Here is an 18,667-nt window from a genome sequence, read left to right as displayed (position 1 = left end):
TTTTCCTCTGGGATCAGCTCCAGATATATGCTGGCTATCAGACTTTTGGCATGTGGATCACTTCTAAATACCATTTCCATGTACAGTATGTGCTAGTGTCTGGTATACCCCTATGGAGTGTGCTTTGAGTGAAATGCCCAATTTGTATATAACAGAAAAGGTTCTCCATTCAGTATTTTTTGTAGCTCTTTTAGGTAATCAAATGTTTTAACCACTTTCCCCAATCATCTCTCTATTCCTGGTGATTCTATTGTCTGTCCACCATTTAAAGCTTTCCCTCCCAAAACCCGGGAGAAACATGGTATTATCAAACACAGTGATCATAGACTATACTAACCCTTTATTTACACCTGTGAACTCCCATATTCTGAGGGACATTGTCTAGTGGGAAACATCCTTCCTCCCTTAACTATGGTTCCTAGATATCCACATAATATCTCTTAGTGATGTTGGTGAGGTTTAGTGATTCCCAATGTCCACCCATAGAAGTGTATAGGCTAAGGTGTGCCAGAGAACCATGTGAGCAGTTTGTGCCGCATGAAAGTATTCCCAAATGCTGGACACTGCCAGCCCCCATCTGGCTTTAACCTTAAGGAGAACACCTCTCTTTGTCCTTGCGGTTCTCTATATCTTGAAATCTGACCTCAATTGGGAGTGCTCTAAAAGAGGTAGAAGACAAATGACTTTTTAATTTACGACCTTTGTCTTTTCATACGACTGATGTGTTGGAGGAAAGGTCTCCTGATTTGTACAGGTGTGTGCAGTGTGCGGGTGTGTTCTCACAGACATTGCTATGCTGCTATTCTGTCTAAACCTTCGAACTCACCAAGTAGAGGGACTAGAGATAGAAAATATAATACAGTTAATGCTGGTTAAAGAGCTGACACCAACTATTATTGTAAAAAAAATTGAGTAGAGGGACTGTCGCTTGTTCTGTATCAATATATTTCTGTAGGACACTAATGTGAAAACAGCAAAGAAAGGGATGTGTGCAGAGATGGGAGGCTAGTGACTCAGGGTCCCTGATAATGACCAATTATTTGGTAACAGGATAAATACAGTTTGACAGAATGTTTCAGGATTGAACTGTAATCGACCACTGAAGATATTGATTAGGGGGAGTGGCCTTTATGCATGACTAATAGGATGCCCGTTTCATAGTAATTAACAGTGTATACATTTGATTGCTTTCACACATTTCTTTACAACAGTCTTTTCATACTGCAGTTTACCTGTGCTTGTTAATAAAGTTAAAGAGAAAAAAAACGAATTTGATTGTTTCTCTTCAAGCTCTTAGTTACATTACAGTGGACTCAGTATACATTGTTTTACTCGTATTGGGACTGTTTTTGCTAAGCCCCTAGTGGACTGGGTGTGTCTATATCAATTTGGCAATTAATTATGGCTAATGGAGAAACATATATATCTGATAGTATGTACCTGGTAACTACAGACAAGGTTTAAAAAAAAAAAAAAAAACACATATGAAGGCTACACTATTGATATGTACACCTGTCGAGTGAAAAGCATATCAGGCTTTATTGACGTTAGAGTGACCTCACAGGCGTGACACGGGCTGAAACAGCATGAGGTTGCAGCTAATACAGCCTGACAAAAAGCAACAATATATTCAGCCATTATTGTTCAGCCAATATATTCAGCCAATATACCCATTATTGAGCCTTACAGGGCATGCTGCCAAGCCAATATAACGGTTACTTAGTCACAAGAGGCACGGTCTCCATACCATAAGATCTATCCCTCCCTCTCTATTTGCACATCAGGCCTCGATTATAGTTGCTCCGACTGTGCGCGTGCGACCTCGTGACGTCACTCGCAAGCGAAACCTGCACCGCCAGCTGGAGGCATCGGGAGGCGATAGGGAGGCATGGCCACGATGTCACATGAGCAGTTCGCCCTCATTGGCTGAACCACTCACGTGACGCGGCCGTCAAGATCAATTTCAGATGCCTGCTCAATATTCACGCGCTTGTACACCGCGATCGCACAATTGAAACCAATTTGTTTTGGTGGGGCGCAGCGTCACACACGCGCATGCTGCAATCATAAGCATGGCCTTACACGTCACTGAATGATTCACAGACCATTATTTTCCTCTCCACTTCACTCCTCACGGTAAGCACAAGGTATATATAGGTACTTCTACCTTAGATGTGTTTTTACTTGGTATATTAGATTAATCTATGTTTAATGTTGTTTTGCAACCACCAGGCTCAACTATTTGAGATACTAGACAGGAACTCCTCCTGCTTCTTCATTGTGACGGCTGTGCATCACTTCCTGCCTCCTGGGGGAGGAGTTCCTGTCTGTTCCTGCTTTGGTAGCACGCCGGGCTGCAGCAATAGCAGGGGTCATTCACGCTATCACCGCCGGTTATGTGACCGCCCCTCGCGACGTCGCGTTGCTGGAGGGGTTGGCGGTTTTTCGTTCAGCATTCTACATGGAGGACTTTCCCACACGGTGCAATATACTTCAAGATACGCGAGTCTCTTTATCTCAACCTTATCTAGTGCTCTTATGTGAGCCAGTTGCTGGGAGAGACTATCACACAGGTGTTTATTTGAAGTGACCGTGTTTTAATATCTGTTTGCAACTGCAGCTACCTTTTTCTTCTAGAGCCCTGCGTGGGTTAAACCTTTGTTTACCCGTTTGCATATTTGAGATACTAACTAGTACAGCTCAAAAACGTTAGAACACGGTGCTTAGGGTCCAAACAATCACATCGCAATGTAAGTGGATCTCGGTAGAAAATTCTAGCCATTAACATACATGCTATCAATTTCGTATGTCTCATTTTTGCGCGCGCGATAATTGCAATACTATAGAACAACAATATAGAAATAATTTACAATTGTATTGTTTCAATCTTTTATTGCTGCATTGTACAATAAATTATTTAAGACACCAATAATAGTGTTGCAAAGTATTCAATAAATACGAAAATTGGGAGCCACGCTTGCATCGTGTTATAAGCAGATTCGCGTTGTAACGGATAGCGTTATAACGTGGTTGAGCTGTATAACTGAACATATCTGCTGTTTCTAGCCCCACATATACAATAGAGGTTGCTGTCCTTAGAATTTATTTTAATTGTTTATTTTTAGGTACTCATCAGTTTTATTCATTATGCATTAAAAGTTCATTTTTAATTAGGAGGTTACCCTAAGAGTGCATCATTTGGGAATCTTTTTTTTTTTCTTCCTGTTTTGTTACACTATTGGTACTTTTAGTTTCTTAACAGTGCAATCCTTCATAGGACTTTGAACTCCCAGGAGAAAATTCATTTTAACGTGGGCAGCAACCTTGTTTTATGGTTTTGGACACCGTTTAAAAAAAAAAAAAAAAAAAGTCTTCAGCTGCAACAAAATAATTTGCTTGGAATACCTAATTTCCCTACAAAAATGACCATGCCATAATAACCAATAATACCGTATTGCTGCACACTTATAAAATATCTTATTTAGGACAAACACAGACTCCCACCCACTCAGTTTCTGACACCAATAATTTCTCTAAGGCATATATCACGAACCTTGAAGATCAAGTCACTTTCACTTCTATTAATGTAACCTGGCTGCAACGGACAGTAACATCTCTTCAGCGTGTCCCTCTGCCTGTGCTAATAAATCACAACCCCTCCCTCCCTTGTATTGTGCTATTGTTAGATTATGTAAATCAGTCTGTATTGGCTATGCCAATGTAAATGACTGGGCCGCCTAAGTGCCACATTTTAAGTGTCTGTGGAGTTGAACAGGAGGTGAACAAGAAAAGAAGTGGATTCAGCGCTTTAACAATCACTCTGCAACTTGGAGAACGTAACTTTTTAAGATAATCTGACATTTTATGCACAACTGAAAAACTATAACTTTGGAAGCCTCTGCCTTCCCTTCGGTGTTGCACCGCCCTCTAAAACCGCCTCAAATCATACTCATTATCTTGCAATATCTAATAACTATCACCCAATACCTTTGTCTCTCCCTATTGCTTTTTCTGTTTGCATTTGTCACTTTTGTAAACGTCTCTATTCTGCCCACCATACCCCCACTCTCCTATCAACACTTCCTCCCTCTCCGTTTACTTGTGTCCATACACTGCACCACTATTTACATACCTCTATCCTAGCTACTTCTGTACGCCAAGATACACAGGGGGCACGTCGCTTCACCACACAAACACACATAAAGTATAGAATTAAACTACCTGGTGCAAGGGAGAACGCAGAACAAAAACACACAAATAATCAGATGATTATATAAAGCCCCCTGTAATTGCACTCTAGGTAGGTGACATTAAATGGAAAATGTCATCTATTAGGAGGCCACTGAATAGCCTATTCCCTAAATAGGGTAAGCCGCAAAGGTCACACTCAAATAAAAATCTTTTAATCAATAATGTTAAAAACGACGAGACACCATAAAAATGCATACACAATGCATGATAAAATCCCCAAATGTGTATAGGCACGAAAACAGGCAGGGAACTATCAATGTCCAAAGCCACAGAGTGAGCTGACGCAACGCTGCGTGAATCCACACAGTATGTGTGTGGTTACGTTCCAAAATAATTAAATAATAAATGGTCCGCTGCAGTAGAGTAATGGAGTATAAAGAACCCTCCGTGAGGTGGTATACAACCTGATTTGACTCGCTAACGTGCCGACAGCTGAAGCTCCAGGAGGTGACCGGAGCTGATCGTGCCTACTCCCACAAGCCGCGTGGACGTCAGTGTGATGACGTCACGCGTACCCCGACGTACGTTTCGCGCGTCACAGCGCGCTTTCTCAAGGGGGAGGAGTAACAAACATAGTATGGTTAGACCTTATGTACACCTCCCTGGAGGGGAGGGGCGGACAACAGATGCAAGAAAGCCATGTACTCGCATCATAGGGAACACATAAGCCCTGACATGACAGTGAAGGAATCGATGGGAGGGAGGGGGGGGTGGGAGGGGGCAGGGAAAGGAAAGGGATGAGACAAAGACACACAAATAGTTACCATAATGGCTCTATGAGAAGCATACACACGTTGACAACTGACGTGTAGCAGTAGGTCAGTTTAGAAATACCAAAACAGGAGTTGGTGTAATCGTATAAACAAGTAATATACATCAGCTCAGGCACACATGAACAACCTGAGTATGGTAGACAAAAGGCAAAAAGGCACAAAAAGCAAGGATGCTCATCAGAGATATATATGTATAGTGTAGGATTGGGCTATTCTAGGCGAAGCCGCCTAAAAAGTCAAAACAGCTCCTACTAAACTGATGTTACTAAATCCTATATACCTGGATCCCTCTAACCCCAATTACAGAAAGGAGGAAAAAATAAAGCCTTCATTGAGGCCATATGGTGCCAGTGTCTTCAGCGCATATATCCATCGGCATTCGCATTGGCGTAGTTTCATGTCCCAGTTGCCCTTGCGTGGTCCCCAGGGTACATGAGCTATACCAATGAAACCAAGATTGGATGAATCCCCCTGATGTTCCTCATTTATGTGCCTAGCAACAGGCTTATTGAGTTTGTTACTGATAGAACCAAGGTGTTCTAAAATGCACACCTTAAATGCCCTATGAGTTTCACCAACGTATTGTTTACCAAAGGAGCATTGGATGAGATATACAACTCCTGTGGTAAGACAATTTATGAAATCTTTGATGGTATAGGTTTGATGTAGTGTTGAATCCGTGAACGTTTTGGTGACTCTGATAGATGGGCAGGCCTTGCAGTGTCCGCAAGTGTACGTCCCTTTGGGTAACAAAACGTTCACGGATTCAACACTACATCAAACTACACATTGTGTGTTTTTGTACTTCTGTACGCCACAAGATTTTTAGAGCCCCCACAAATCTTCACCGCGTCTCTCTACTCCTCGCTATTGAGGATATATCTTCTAATCCTGGTAATATACACACGTGCTCTCGTCCACAACTCCCAGCCAATGGTGTTAACCTATGCAACATAATATCCATTCCTTAGCTCTACCCATCTCCTGTGCCGTCTGGAATGTCCACTGACTAAAAGCTCTGGCTGTACAGGACCTCTTCTGCTCCAACAGAAACCTGGCTCACAACATAAATTGCTGTGGAGACCATCGTCTCCTATAGGGCGTTTCTCTTGCACACTCCATGCCCTAATGGCCGAAGTAGGCGTAGGTCTCCTGCTGTCGATATCCGCTCCGCCCTATACCTCAAACTGTTTCATTCTCTTCCTTCGAGGTTCATGCTGTCCATCATTTCTACCCTCCCTACCTTTTCATCCTCCACCTTCCTCAGACTTTGAAGCCTTATTTTTCTCCTCCGTCTCTCCCATTCTTTTAATTGGGGGACTTTAACTGTCTTATTCTTGATCCCTAAGCTCTTCCTGGGCATCTCACCTTCCCTCTCAAACCTCCAGCAATGGACCAATTCTAGTACCCACAAGGATAGTCACTATTTAGACCAGATCTTGACTAAAAAAAAGATCTCCCCCTCTCTGACCATCATCACTCATTCTTCCTCGCTCCATCAACCTCTCTGTTCTGGATTTTATCCTCAACACGAACCGCTCTTCCCTCTAAACTGGACAATTCTGTTCACTCTAACCTCTCCTCCTCCCTTGATCTATATGCACTGTCTTGGCTCCGGCACACCCCACCATCTAACCCACGGCCATGACTAAATTCTCCACTCTTCCTTCGCACTTGCACCTGTGAATGCCTCTCTCGCACTCCTGATTTTCTGCACTATACATTTCTCCTCCTGTTTTAACTCTGCACTCTCCATTGCCAAAAACATTACTTTTCCTCAATCAATCAAAACTCCCAAATCCCAGCTTTTCTCTGTATTTGATTCCCTCCTCTGACCTTCTCCCACATCCCTTCAAGCATTTGCCGACTACTTTAAAAGGCAAGGTGAATGCTACTCACGAGGATATGCCTCGTGTCCTTGTCCCTCTCCCGCCCACCCTCTCAGCTTCAACAATATACTTCATTCTTCCACTATGGACTCCTTTTCTCCAGTTAGAGTTGGAAGTTTCAAAGATAATTCTCTCCCTCTACCACATGCCCTCTCGATCCCATTCCCTTACAACTCCCTTATCATTACTTTTGTTCCTGTCTTAGTCCACCCTCCTGTTCAACTCCTCCATGTCCTCTTACTTTCCCTACATCCTTTAAAGCTGCAGTTCAAGAAATATCCTGCATGTGTGTGTTTTTTTTTTTTAATCAGTTCTGTATTGTGAGGAAATACTTGTCGCATTTTATTTCTTTAAAAACAATTTTTAAATAAATTGTTAATGAATTCTAATGCAGCAAGCATTTTTGTTTCTATAGAAACCATTTACGAAGTCACATCCTCTTCCCCTTCTGAGACAGGCTCTGGCTCTTGAGCCCTGCCCTCTCTCTAGCAGTGCGCCAATTTTATCTAGTAACTGCCTGGTCACAAGATCTCCTACACAGAACTTTGCATTGTGGGAACTGTTTTGCAGCAATAACTGAATTAAATAACCCAGAGCAAAGTGATCGATTACAGAACGAATCGATCTGCAATTTAGCTAATCACTTTTCAGTGTGCAAATTGTATTGATGCACATATTGAATGGGAAAAAAATAATTATTAAAACGGCAGCTTGAAATGAAGATGAAAAGTAAGCTAAAGCAATTTATTTAGAGGAAAGGAGAACCTTGAAAAATAAACTTTTTTTTTTTACTTTTGCACGGGTAGCTTTAAAAAAAAAATTAAAAAAATAAATAAACCTTCCGCCACTGAATTGGTTAAGCAACGTTACCTACCAGCTAATCCTGGTTAAAGCAGTCCACACAGAACTTTAGAAAATATTATTTAGTGGTTAAAATATACAGCCTTGGATTACCTGGTTTGAAATGTAACTACTGAGCTGCTGATTGATTAGTTCTCCTGTGATTGATCAGCAAAGATCCTGTTTCCCAGGGTTCACTGGGCTGCCTTTCAGTTTCAATCAATCCTTCAACTCAACAACTACAACGTATTCTTATATTACTAGGGTAACATTTTTCATTGTGACAGGTTGCAGCTCAAACGGTTGGGAATATCGTCAACAAATAATCACAAACAGTAAAGTGTTGCAAATATCTTGGACTGTTGGGGACATGCTAAAACCTGTCATTTGATGGAAGGGATTTCATTGCACTCATTATGGAAGATGCAGTCAAAACAACATTCGTTTTGACTGCATATTACATGATGAGTGCGTCTGAATCCCTTCCATCAATATGTCAGAACCTGTGAGTATTGGAATTGCCTCACATTGCTGAGCATTAACAGAGCACAGAAAGAAGTGAATAGTGACTGCCTGCTCTAAAACACTTAAGTATAATAATTCCCAGGCCCTACTGAACCCTTGAATCTTTTCTGTTTTAATACATGCAGCCTTTGATTACCTTTATTGAAAACTAGTTACCCAAGCTGCCAATCTATTTGTTCTCCTTTGATCGATGAAAGATCTGCTTTCCAGGGATCACTTAATGGCTGCCTTTCAGTTTCAATCAAAACTTCAGTCAGTGTAACTCAACAGCTACTATGTATTCTTATATTACTAAGGTAACATTATGTATTGACAAAAAAGACAAAAGCGCAAGGCCCATAGAGTAGTAAAGTTAGGTTTATAAACAATTAAAAACGGTTATAAACACTCACAGCAGAGTAGTTGGTACAGACACTTCGGTACTAAGAGTGACCGCAGGAACAGAGGTACTTTGTTCATCTGCTTGTTCGGGTTAGGTGAATCTCAGCCCTCCTCCTTCTTTCGATCGGCGATCTCGTCCACTTCCGCATCAGGTGACTCGTGACGTCGGCGCGTGTCATCGATCGAGGGTTGGACTACGGGCAGTCACTAGCTCCTTCTCCAAACTCGGCGGTCAGGGAACTCTGCCGTCTGCGTCTCCTCAGTAGCTTAGTGTAGGCTCCCAACCATCAATAGCAACCAGAGCAATGTCCGCCCTACGCGTTTCAAGGACTCTGTCCTCTTCGTCAGGGGCACTTTCATATTCAATTGTTTATAAACCTAACTTTACTACTCTATGGGCCTTGCGCTTTTTTCTTTTTTGTCATCCCCTGTCTCTAGTTTCTCCTGGTCCCGAGGTTGGTTCCAGTTGTAAAGAGGCTGCATACCCATTTTTTGCGAATCAAGATTGGACTCTTTATTTGGGAACACAATATGTAAAAATCTTCTAGATATTAAGTATCAATTTTTAACCTTTATTTTTTGTTTTAAGCTATTGTTCTCTTCTATTTTCACTGTGTCAATCCCTTCCCCCTTTTTTATATGTCATTGTATGTATATCAATTTTATAAGTAAGAGCGCCGGTGGACACAGTTGATAGCAGAGGGGTTAACACCCACCTGTCCTTGACTGTGTCGAACTTATTCATTAACCATATTAACATTATGTATTGTTACAGTTTGCTGCTCAAACTGCTGGGAATACTGGTCAACAAATTATAATAAACAGGAAAGTGTTGCAAAGTCCGCTATAGAAATCAAAGGATGCCAAGTATATTAAAACCGTATTAAAAATAGCATTAAGAGTTGACTTTAAAAAAAATTGAGAGTATTATCTAATACTACAGAACTCATTTACGCATGTAACATACTGCATGAATTGCTCCTTTAAAGTAGCAAATTCTCAATAAGGCAAAATCCTACGGTCAATTTCTCTAGTTGTTGTACTCTGCTGCCTTCAATAATGTCAATCCCTCTTCTTCATACTCTACCCTCCTTGTATCCATACAAAGCTTTATCCTGGTTCTCATCCCATTGTACATTTTCTGTCGCCAACACATCTTCGACTGTCTGTTGGGGTACATTGGTGCTTTGTCCTTTGACCTATCCTTTTCTGTCTCTAAACACTATATTTTGGGGGTTCCTTAGAGCTTGCTGGGTATTTGTGTATTTATTCACTTTGTCCAGCTAGTCTTAGCTGTTTTGGAGGTCAGTGGCCCCTCCCTGCAAGGGTTTAAGCTCGCCCCTCCCCACTTTCCAAGTGAGCAGGTATTGCATGCAGCTGGTTGTGACAGATCCAATGCGATCATTCTTCCTCTAATTATAGGAGGTAAATAAAAAATGTTATCAGTTAGTGTTAGGACCTGCCAATGGTCATGCCTTGATGTAGCTAGCAGGCTTGTAACGCTTTGGCCAAAGGGTTTAACCAAATTACCCTTTTACAAGAGATCTATAGGTGTTTCACTGTATTTTTTTTCATATTGGATGTAGCTTTGGGCTTCTTTGATTTTTGTTGTCTACACACTATCACTTGGTAACCTCATCAACTCTTTTGGCTTTAGGCATCATCTCTTTGCAGATAACAGGCAGATATATCTATCCATTCCCAATATTACACCTGAATTCCAGTCCTAGATTTAATTGCCTCCTTGCAATATCCTCATGGATGGTGCTCTGCTGACCTAAACTTAATATGTCAAATTGAGCTCCTCATATTTCCTCGTAAACCCAACCCAACATCCACTTTTTCCATCTCAGTAAACGGTACTACCATCTATCCTGTCGCCAAAGCACGTTGCCTAGGAGTGACATTCAACTCCTTCCTTTCCGTCTACATTCACACCATAGCTAAAATGTGTAGCTTCTTCCTCACCAACACTGCAAAGATCTGCACTTTCCTTTGTCAATCTACTGCATGCCCTCATCCTCTCCCGTCTGGATTACTGCAACAGTCTGCCAACAGGCATCCCTGCCTCACAAGTTTCTCCTTTGCAATCAAAAATGCAGCTGCTAGAATAATTTTTCTTTCTCCCAGAACAGTCTCTGCTCATCTTCTCCTTACATCACTCTCCTGGTTTCCCATAAAGTTTCAGACCACCTACAAAATTGTCATCTTCAAGGCTCTCCACAGATCAGCTTTGATCTCTTGTTAGGTCCCTACTTATCTCCTGCACTCTGCTCATAACCCTTTCCACCACTTCTGCACGCTCACCTTAAACCGGTTTCCCTCACTGTCCCTTATCTGTGGAACTCCCTCACACTCCAAATACGCCAAGCACTCCCTCTCCCCACAATTAAATCAAACCTTAAAACGCACCTCTTAAATTAAGAATTTTAATAGCCTGGACTCGTGGCTACTGTCTCACACCCACAGTTGCTACCACAAAACATTGTGGCCAAGCTCTACCATCTACTGCACTTAATCGCTCTCCTCTTGTCCCCAGCTCACAGTGACACAGTGTGTGAGCAGTGTGTGAGCAGTGTGTGTGCAGTGTGTGTGCAGTGTGTGTGCAGTGTGTGTGCAGTGTGTGTGCAGTGTGTGTGCAGTGTGTGTGCAGTGTGTGTGCAGTGTGTGTGCAGTGTGTGTGCAGTGTGTGTGCAGTGTGTGTGCAGTGTGTGTGCAGCGTGTGCAGTGTGTGTGCAGCGTGTGTGCAGCGTGTGCAGCGTGTGTGCAGCGTGTGCAGCGTGTGCAGCGTGTGCAGCGTGTGCAGCGTGTGCAGCGTGTGCAGCAAAAAAAAAAATTTACATTTTTTTTTTTTTTTTTTTTTTTTTAAACGGGAGCCACGGGGAAACCGCGTTATAACCGAATCGCGGTATAGCGAGGCGCGTTATAACGGGGTTTAGCTGTATATACAAAAAGCAACCACCTTTCAAAATGTATTATAGTCAACTAGGATATAAGCATGTCAGGGGTGTTACATTAGATAGATTTGATGAAAGGCAAGATCCCTAAAAGCAAGATTTTACTAAAGGATTAACATTTTATTTAAATATCATAGTCTGTTACTTTGGCTAACCTTACATTTCAAAGCAGATTTTTGACTGGAGTTCTTTTTATCAAATCAATGTACCTTTATTGACTCCCCGAGTTGACCGGCATCCATGCCACTCCTTTATTTCTCGGCTCTGGCAACAGAAACCGTCAGAACCAATTGCTGAAAAGTCAAAGGAAGGCAGAAAATTAGGCTTCATTTAGTGTAGGTAATGTTGGCAATTCGATTGTAAGCTCTTCGGAGCAGGGACTCCTCTTCCTAAATGTTAATTTTTAAGTCTGAAGCACTTATTCCCATTACCTGTTATTTGTATTATTTGTTATCTATATGCTTGTCATGTGTATTACTGCTGTGAAGCACTATGTATATTAATGGTGCTATATAAATAAGGACAAATACATACTTAACAGTAGCACAGAGTATATTGATCCCTTCATGTAAACACAGTGAAAAGGATACTAGGATGTTTGACGACATACGGGGATCTCTCACAAAGGATAGGTGCAATTTCACCTTTATTGCTTATGAAAAAACATCTTCCGTGCAATATAGAATACCATCTATTTGGAAAAGCATTTGTATGCGGTAGTTCATATAAAATGATGCAAGGATACAGGTCTGGTACACCATTCTATACAAGAGAATACCGTGACATTAGATACACCAAGGAGAGACAAGAGGAAGAATCTTACAATAAACATTTTAAAAAACATTTAGGACAAAGTCACGCAGAATGTGAGCTAGTACCTTTCCGCTGTAAGGTGGATGCAGTATAGTCACTAAAATAATAAACCAAATTTGACTTTTTTGGGGGTTATTTTTTTACTTAAAGAAATCAAAAATAAACAGACCGATACATAGAAGTCATGGGAGATAAGAAAATTGTTCCCCAACTGCAAGCAACTAATATACTAAACATTTACTTCAATAATTACATAGATGTGTGTTGAGCGCAATAAAAATAGTCACTTACCAAAGGCTGAGCCTCTATCATATGGGTTCATCTGCCACTTATTCAGCACTAGAACACACAAAACGTTCAAGCGTTACAGAACAAAAACTCATGTGACAGGACTTGTAAAATGCTGGCAGGTCCTAGACATTTGCAAATGAGAGAACAGCCAATTGAATAAGATAGTTACCTGTACTACCAGTCTTTACCGAAGCTTTCCCCTTCTTGCCTTCCAGCTGGTCCTTAAGGGTTTCATACACTATTTGAATGACAGGGATGCAGAAGGCCTAAAGAGAGACATTACTGATAAACGTAAATGTATTGTAGCTCTTGAAAATAAGAGAAGTTAATAAACAAATGTCAGCTATTTTTCTAAGAAAAGTCAGCATATCACCTCGAGTTTTCACACTGTGGTCACCAAAGACGTCAATGATCAGAAGGACAAAGACAATGTAAAAGCAGTTTGTACACAAAACATTTTGTGAGTACATTTAAGTAAGAAGGCTGGGAGCGGGGGAGCATAAAATGATTTAATCCAGGGGTTCTCAACTCCAGTCCTTAAACCCATCCCCAACAAGTCAAGTTTTCAGGATATGCCTGCTTCAGCACAGGTGGCTGATTGAACCACCGGTGCTAAAGCAGGGACTAATGGAGCCACCTGTGCTGAAGCAGGGTTATCCTGAAAACCTGACCTATTGTGGGGAATGGGGGGGGGGGTTTGATGACAAGAGTTAAGATCCCCTGATTTAATCTAAGCGTATTGGAAGCGTGGTTCCTGGGCTACCAGTAGTTCCCAAAAAAAAATAAAAACTCCCTTCCGGCAGCTTTAGGTCTTTCTCCCTCTGTGGCCAATTCTAATTTAATGGAAGACCTACAGTATATATAGGAACGACATAGGAGAGACCCCCTTGAAGCTGAAGAACGTGAACATTTTGATCTAACTGTTAAACTTGTCAGCTTTACTACACTTCATACACTTACCCCAGTCTTTCCACTTCCAGTTTCTGCAGCCTACAACATAAACAGATTTTAATCATGTTACTAGAAGTAGTTTTAGGTCACTATGCACGATAATACATCTGACATACATTCACAGCCTACTTTTTTGCTCCCAAAATTTCTAGCCAATATAAACAAAAAAGACTCATCACCTTTACACCAAATAAATATATGTATATATGTTGCTGAGCCCTCTCTGGCAGTGAAGGGGTTCACAATTATTGTGTCTTAAATCAGCACTGTTCCCCATTTGGGGTATTGATTTTAAATAAAAAATAGTTTTATTTTATTTTTTTAATAAATTCAAATCAGGCTCCTCTGGAGCTGAAACCCCCTGATTTTGTTGCCAGTGTTTCTCCTGTACATCTAAAGAGGGAGGTGATAGCTGCTTCAAGCAATCATTATTAACATTAAACCCACTAAATATATGGCTCCCATTATTTTACATTAGTCTAACATAATGGTTGGTACTGCTAACAGGTCTCCCTGCCTCATCTTTCTCCCCTGCAGCAAGCTCTTCAAAATTCTGCTACTAGAATTTCACTTACCCCCAAAATAAATCTCTGCTCATCTCTTCCTTAAATCCCTCTCTTGACTTCATCTGCACCTCCCTACTGTACATATCAGCCTTGATTTCTTGCTATGCCCCTGCATTCTACCCATAACTGTCTCCTTTCCACCTCTACTGTTCTCGCCTTAAACGTTTTACCCTCGCTGTCCCTCATCTGTGGAATTCCCTCATATTCAATATGCGCCAATCACCAAAACTCATCTCATAAATTAAACGCTTTAATAGCCCAGACTCTTGGCTACTGTTCCAGTCTCTCCTATCAACTATTATGGCCAAACACTGCCATCTACTGCACTTATTCCCTCATCTGCTGTCTCTGTACGTCTACCAACATACCACTTAGATTGTAAGCTTTCCTGGAGAGGGTTTTACTTTCCTATTGTCTGATCTTATTTGTTGCACTTATTGTAGTATTATTATAATTCCCTGTACTGTATTGTTTCTCTTGTAAAGCGCCGAATACAGCTGTGAGCGCTACACAAATAGAGATATACATCCATAGGACTATACAACTTTAAAGGTGGATGTCAAGGTTTACCTAAAATTGCTTCACTATTCAAATCTTTATTTAGAAAGTATTTTGATTTGAGAGGGGAAAGTTGCAGGTGTATAGTGGTTTAAGCACATTCGTTCTTGGCATGTCAATGAAAATGACATGCTCCTCTCACTAACTCTGTGCTACATGAGGTCGCAACATACAGTGTTTTACTGAAAGCAAAAATATAGAATATATAGATGGCTTCTGGGCAAAGCTAACTTACCATGAGCACATCACCGCCACCTAAGATAAGTGGTATAGACTCTGCTTGAATATCTGTGGGAAGGCTATTCAAAAAAAGCAGAAGAAAACATATCGCAAAGTTCAATATTGCACAGCAAAACAGATCATTATCATTTTTCACACAAGACCTGTATGGACAGCCTGAAATCTTTAGCCCTATATAATATACTTCACAGTGAAGAGAGTTTAAACTGATAGATTACAATGTAAAAGTAAAGCTGCAGGACATAGGGAAGTAAAAGATTTTACTGGTTTTATTTCCCAATAGCTTGTTTCTTTTTAACGATCAACATTTTATGAAATGTAAATATTTTCTTACATAGTGCACATTCAGCAAAGTACTGTACATACTACTGTAAATAAGTCAGGAAATTGACACAAAAGGACCAATGCCACCAGAACCTGGAGAAGTGCTGCGGAAACGCTTTTATCTTTAGCACTAAACTTTCCCTTCAAAAATGCCTTTGTTATATTTTTTATATACAACAAAAGGGAACAGGTGGCATAGCGGTTTAAGCACTGTGCTTAGCCAAGCACCCTTAGCACCTAGGAAGACCACATTTACTATTTAATTTACGCAGCACCTAATGTATACAAAATTATCACAAAGGCATTAATACAGTCAAGATTAATTAACCAATATAGCCAAGAAACACGTGAGCTCTTTAATGCTGCATGTCCAATTAATATGATGCGCTGCTTGTGTCCAAATAAATGATCTATTTTGTTTTATTCCACTGAACTTTGATTTGTGCACTGTCAATAGTATAATCTATACAGCAACGACACCAATCTTCTCTTGCATTTAACAAACTAACAACATCTAATGAATGGAGCTGGTATGCTCTAGCAAAAAAAGTTTATTTCTCACGCTGTCCTTTAGTTTTACTCCTATATGTTTGAAATTATGGATTAATTCATGTTTTCTTACTCCACTAGTTTGTTTTCACCTTTAGGAAAGCCTTTTAAGCTTACTCAGAATGTACAAGGAGAAGTTTATTGCCATGTGACAATGGTGGATATATTTCACTATATCGTACTTACAGCCAATCCAATTCCTCCACAGCCTGCGCAATCTCAGGCATCACACCCATTTCTGCAAAAGTACAAGAGAGAACATCATCACATATGCAAAAAATAACTTCAAATAATTGAGTTGCCAAAATCAGGAAAGTATAAAAAGGCATCATTTTTGCTCTGCACTTTAAAGTAGTAGAAAAAAAAACTCAACAATTTAAATCTGTACTGGACACAAAGTGGTGATAATAAAAACTTGTAAACCAGTAGACATACTGTGGTCACTGGCTCACAAGATGCAGCCTTAAAGCAATAGGGTCCCAACAAGAGACATGTTCAGTTTAGCAGGTCAAACAGAAGTGTAATTGGCTCCCCTTAGAAATATTCAACTCAACCTAAAAGCTGCTCTCCTACTGATTACTACCATGTGAAAAATGAATATACATCACTTCTTGTTAACACTGAATTCAAGCAGATCAGCTAATTATGTTTATCTATCTAATGATTGCACCATAATTACTTTGCAAACAAAGGAACAAAGAGCCTTAAAATTGATGGATGACTGGCAAACCATATTCTAAGGCGTGTAATATAGTGCACGCGCGTGTCGATTATAATTGGCGGTGTTAGCATACATGGGCGCGCGCGCACGGCAGACCAGGGAAATGACAATAAAATGGTATTTTCGCGCTGCTGCCACGCCGCGAACCAATCACAGCGCGGCCTAACGCGGTGACGTCAGTCACGCCCCCTAACCAGGCGCGTCACCGCTTGCACCCTAGCAACTAAACGCGCACGCCACGTGCATGCGCACCAGCACCTACTATATAACAAGCCTAACCATAATATATTTTAAAACCTATCCAATGCACTGGTTTACCTGGGAAATGTTACACTTTTCAATAAAAAATAAAAAACGTAAATATGTATTGTCAGTCAATGACATATACCTATTAAATACATATGAAAAGCAAGGTAAAGTAGTTTATAGGAAATGAGAACCTTGAAAACGAAACTTTTTTTACTTTTACAAGGGTAGCTTAAAGCTGCATACCAAGCAATATAGACCCGATTAAAGGTCCATATGGGACATGAAACGTTGTCTTTCCTCTGTTCTTGGCTGCCACATTAAATGGAGAATTGCAGTGTGAACGTGTGAGTAGAGCTCTACTTTGTATCTCTGTCTTAAAGGAGACCTGCACGTTGAAGAAATTGTTTGTCTAAGTTGTAACAAGCCTTTATTGTTTCTATAGCAACCATTTACAAAGTCACACTAACTGCAGAATAATCCTCTGCAGTCATTTACTGAACCAGAGTTAAATGTTCGCTGATCGATCCCAGGAGAACGGATCGATCTGAAACTTGTCTAATTACTTATTGTGTGGATTGTATTGATGCACATATTAAAGGGAGAAAAAATAAACTGAAAAAAAAAATTCCTTTGCAAGCCATTCTGTCACTGCATTGGTTAAGCAACGTTACTAGCTACGCCTGATTAAAGAAGCAGTCCACGCAGTACTTCAAAAAAATATATATTTGTTCCAATATTTACAGCCTTTGATTACTTTTATTGAAAATTACCTACGCTACCCATCGATTCGTTCTCGTGTCATCGATAAGCAAAGATCTGCTTCCCAGGGTCCACTAAATGGCTACTCAAAGACAGCTAAACATCACTAACAAACTGTGCGCTGCCAACGAGCAGCACAGGAACCCGATGACAGGTGGGCCGGAACCAGAAATTATTTTAAGTCACAGCCCTTTACAAAACGCAAAGCGTAGTGATGGTCCAGCGTATATTATTCAGACTTCGGATTGAGATAACCCAATGACATAACTCTGAGACAGGCACTGGATTACAATGATTATATCCGGTCATTAATTCATCCTGTCACTCAGACAGAGGATCTGCTCGTGCAACTCTGAAACCACCTCACTGGCAGCAGCTTGGAGGATGCAGAGTTTGTGTGTATGTATGTGTGTGTGTATGCGCGTGTGTGTGTGTGTGTGTGTATATATATGTATGCATTCGTGTGTGTGTGCGTGTGTGTTTATATGTATGCGGCATAAACCAGGTATGTATCAAACAAATTTATTTGAGATATACTGTATGTACACGGAATATGTTTAAATGTTAGTATTATATATGTAATTATGCATATAGCTGAAATACATGACACTATACAGGAGCACGTTGTCTCTCAGGCCGCTGACACTCACCGGAGAAAGCCGCCATGTCTAACAGCAGCCAGCACCGACACACAGATTATCCCTGTTGCCGGAAGCTGCGTACCCAGCTCAGCACCGGAAGCAGCGCGAGTCGCCCAGAGATTGGTAAAAACTCGCCGTGTTGCCTGTGTTTGCATGGCGGCGCGGCCATCTTTGATTGGGGCAAAAAGCCCACTGTGTGTTATGGGAGTTACCTGCCTGGTCTGTCAGACGGCAAAATGTGTGAACACCTGAAATAAATAGCTTAAGCGTTAACATGTTTTGGTTCCAGTGTCCTCATCATTCTGCAATATTACCCATTACAGAGGACAATCCCACTGTAGCAATGGGAGTAGAAGTTACACACTTAGGCTGTGTACCCGCCATGCTGA

General features: G+C 40.9%; 1 protein-coding gene across 1 annotated transcript in view; it reads right to left on the bottom strand.

The window, feature by feature from the left end:
* Nucleotides 1-18,420, bottom strand: part of DDX1 (DEAD-box helicase 1) — a 43,049-nt gene extending 24,629 nt beyond the window's left edge. Inside the window, exons 1-7 of the mRNA XM_075598388.1 lie at nucleotides 18,288-18,420; nucleotides 16,095-16,146; nucleotides 15,031-15,094; nucleotides 13,681-13,710; nucleotides 12,890-12,986; nucleotides 12,721-12,768; nucleotides 11,826-11,909 (exon numbers count right to left, since the gene is read on the bottom strand). Of these exons, the coding sequence (XP_075454503.1) occupies nucleotides 11,826-11,909; nucleotides 12,721-12,768; nucleotides 12,890-12,986; nucleotides 13,681-13,710; nucleotides 15,031-15,094; nucleotides 16,095-16,146; nucleotides 18,288-18,303 (391 nt within the window). The 5' untranslated portion in view covers nucleotides 18,304-18,420. The remainder of the gene's footprint in view (nucleotides 1-11,825; nucleotides 11,910-12,720; nucleotides 12,769-12,889; nucleotides 12,987-13,680; nucleotides 13,711-15,030; nucleotides 15,095-16,094; nucleotides 16,147-18,287) is intronic.
* Nucleotides 18,421-18,667: the final 247 nt, after the last annotated feature.

This window comes from Ascaphus truei, chromosome 4 (assembly GCF_040206685.1).
Source record: "Ascaphus truei isolate aAscTru1 chromosome 4, aAscTru1.hap1, whole genome shotgun sequence".
In the NCBI taxonomy this organism is placed as follows: domain Eukaryota; kingdom Metazoa; phylum Chordata; class Amphibia; order Anura; family Ascaphidae; genus Ascaphus; species Ascaphus truei.
This window is presented reverse-complemented; position numbering and strand designations above follow the sequence as displayed.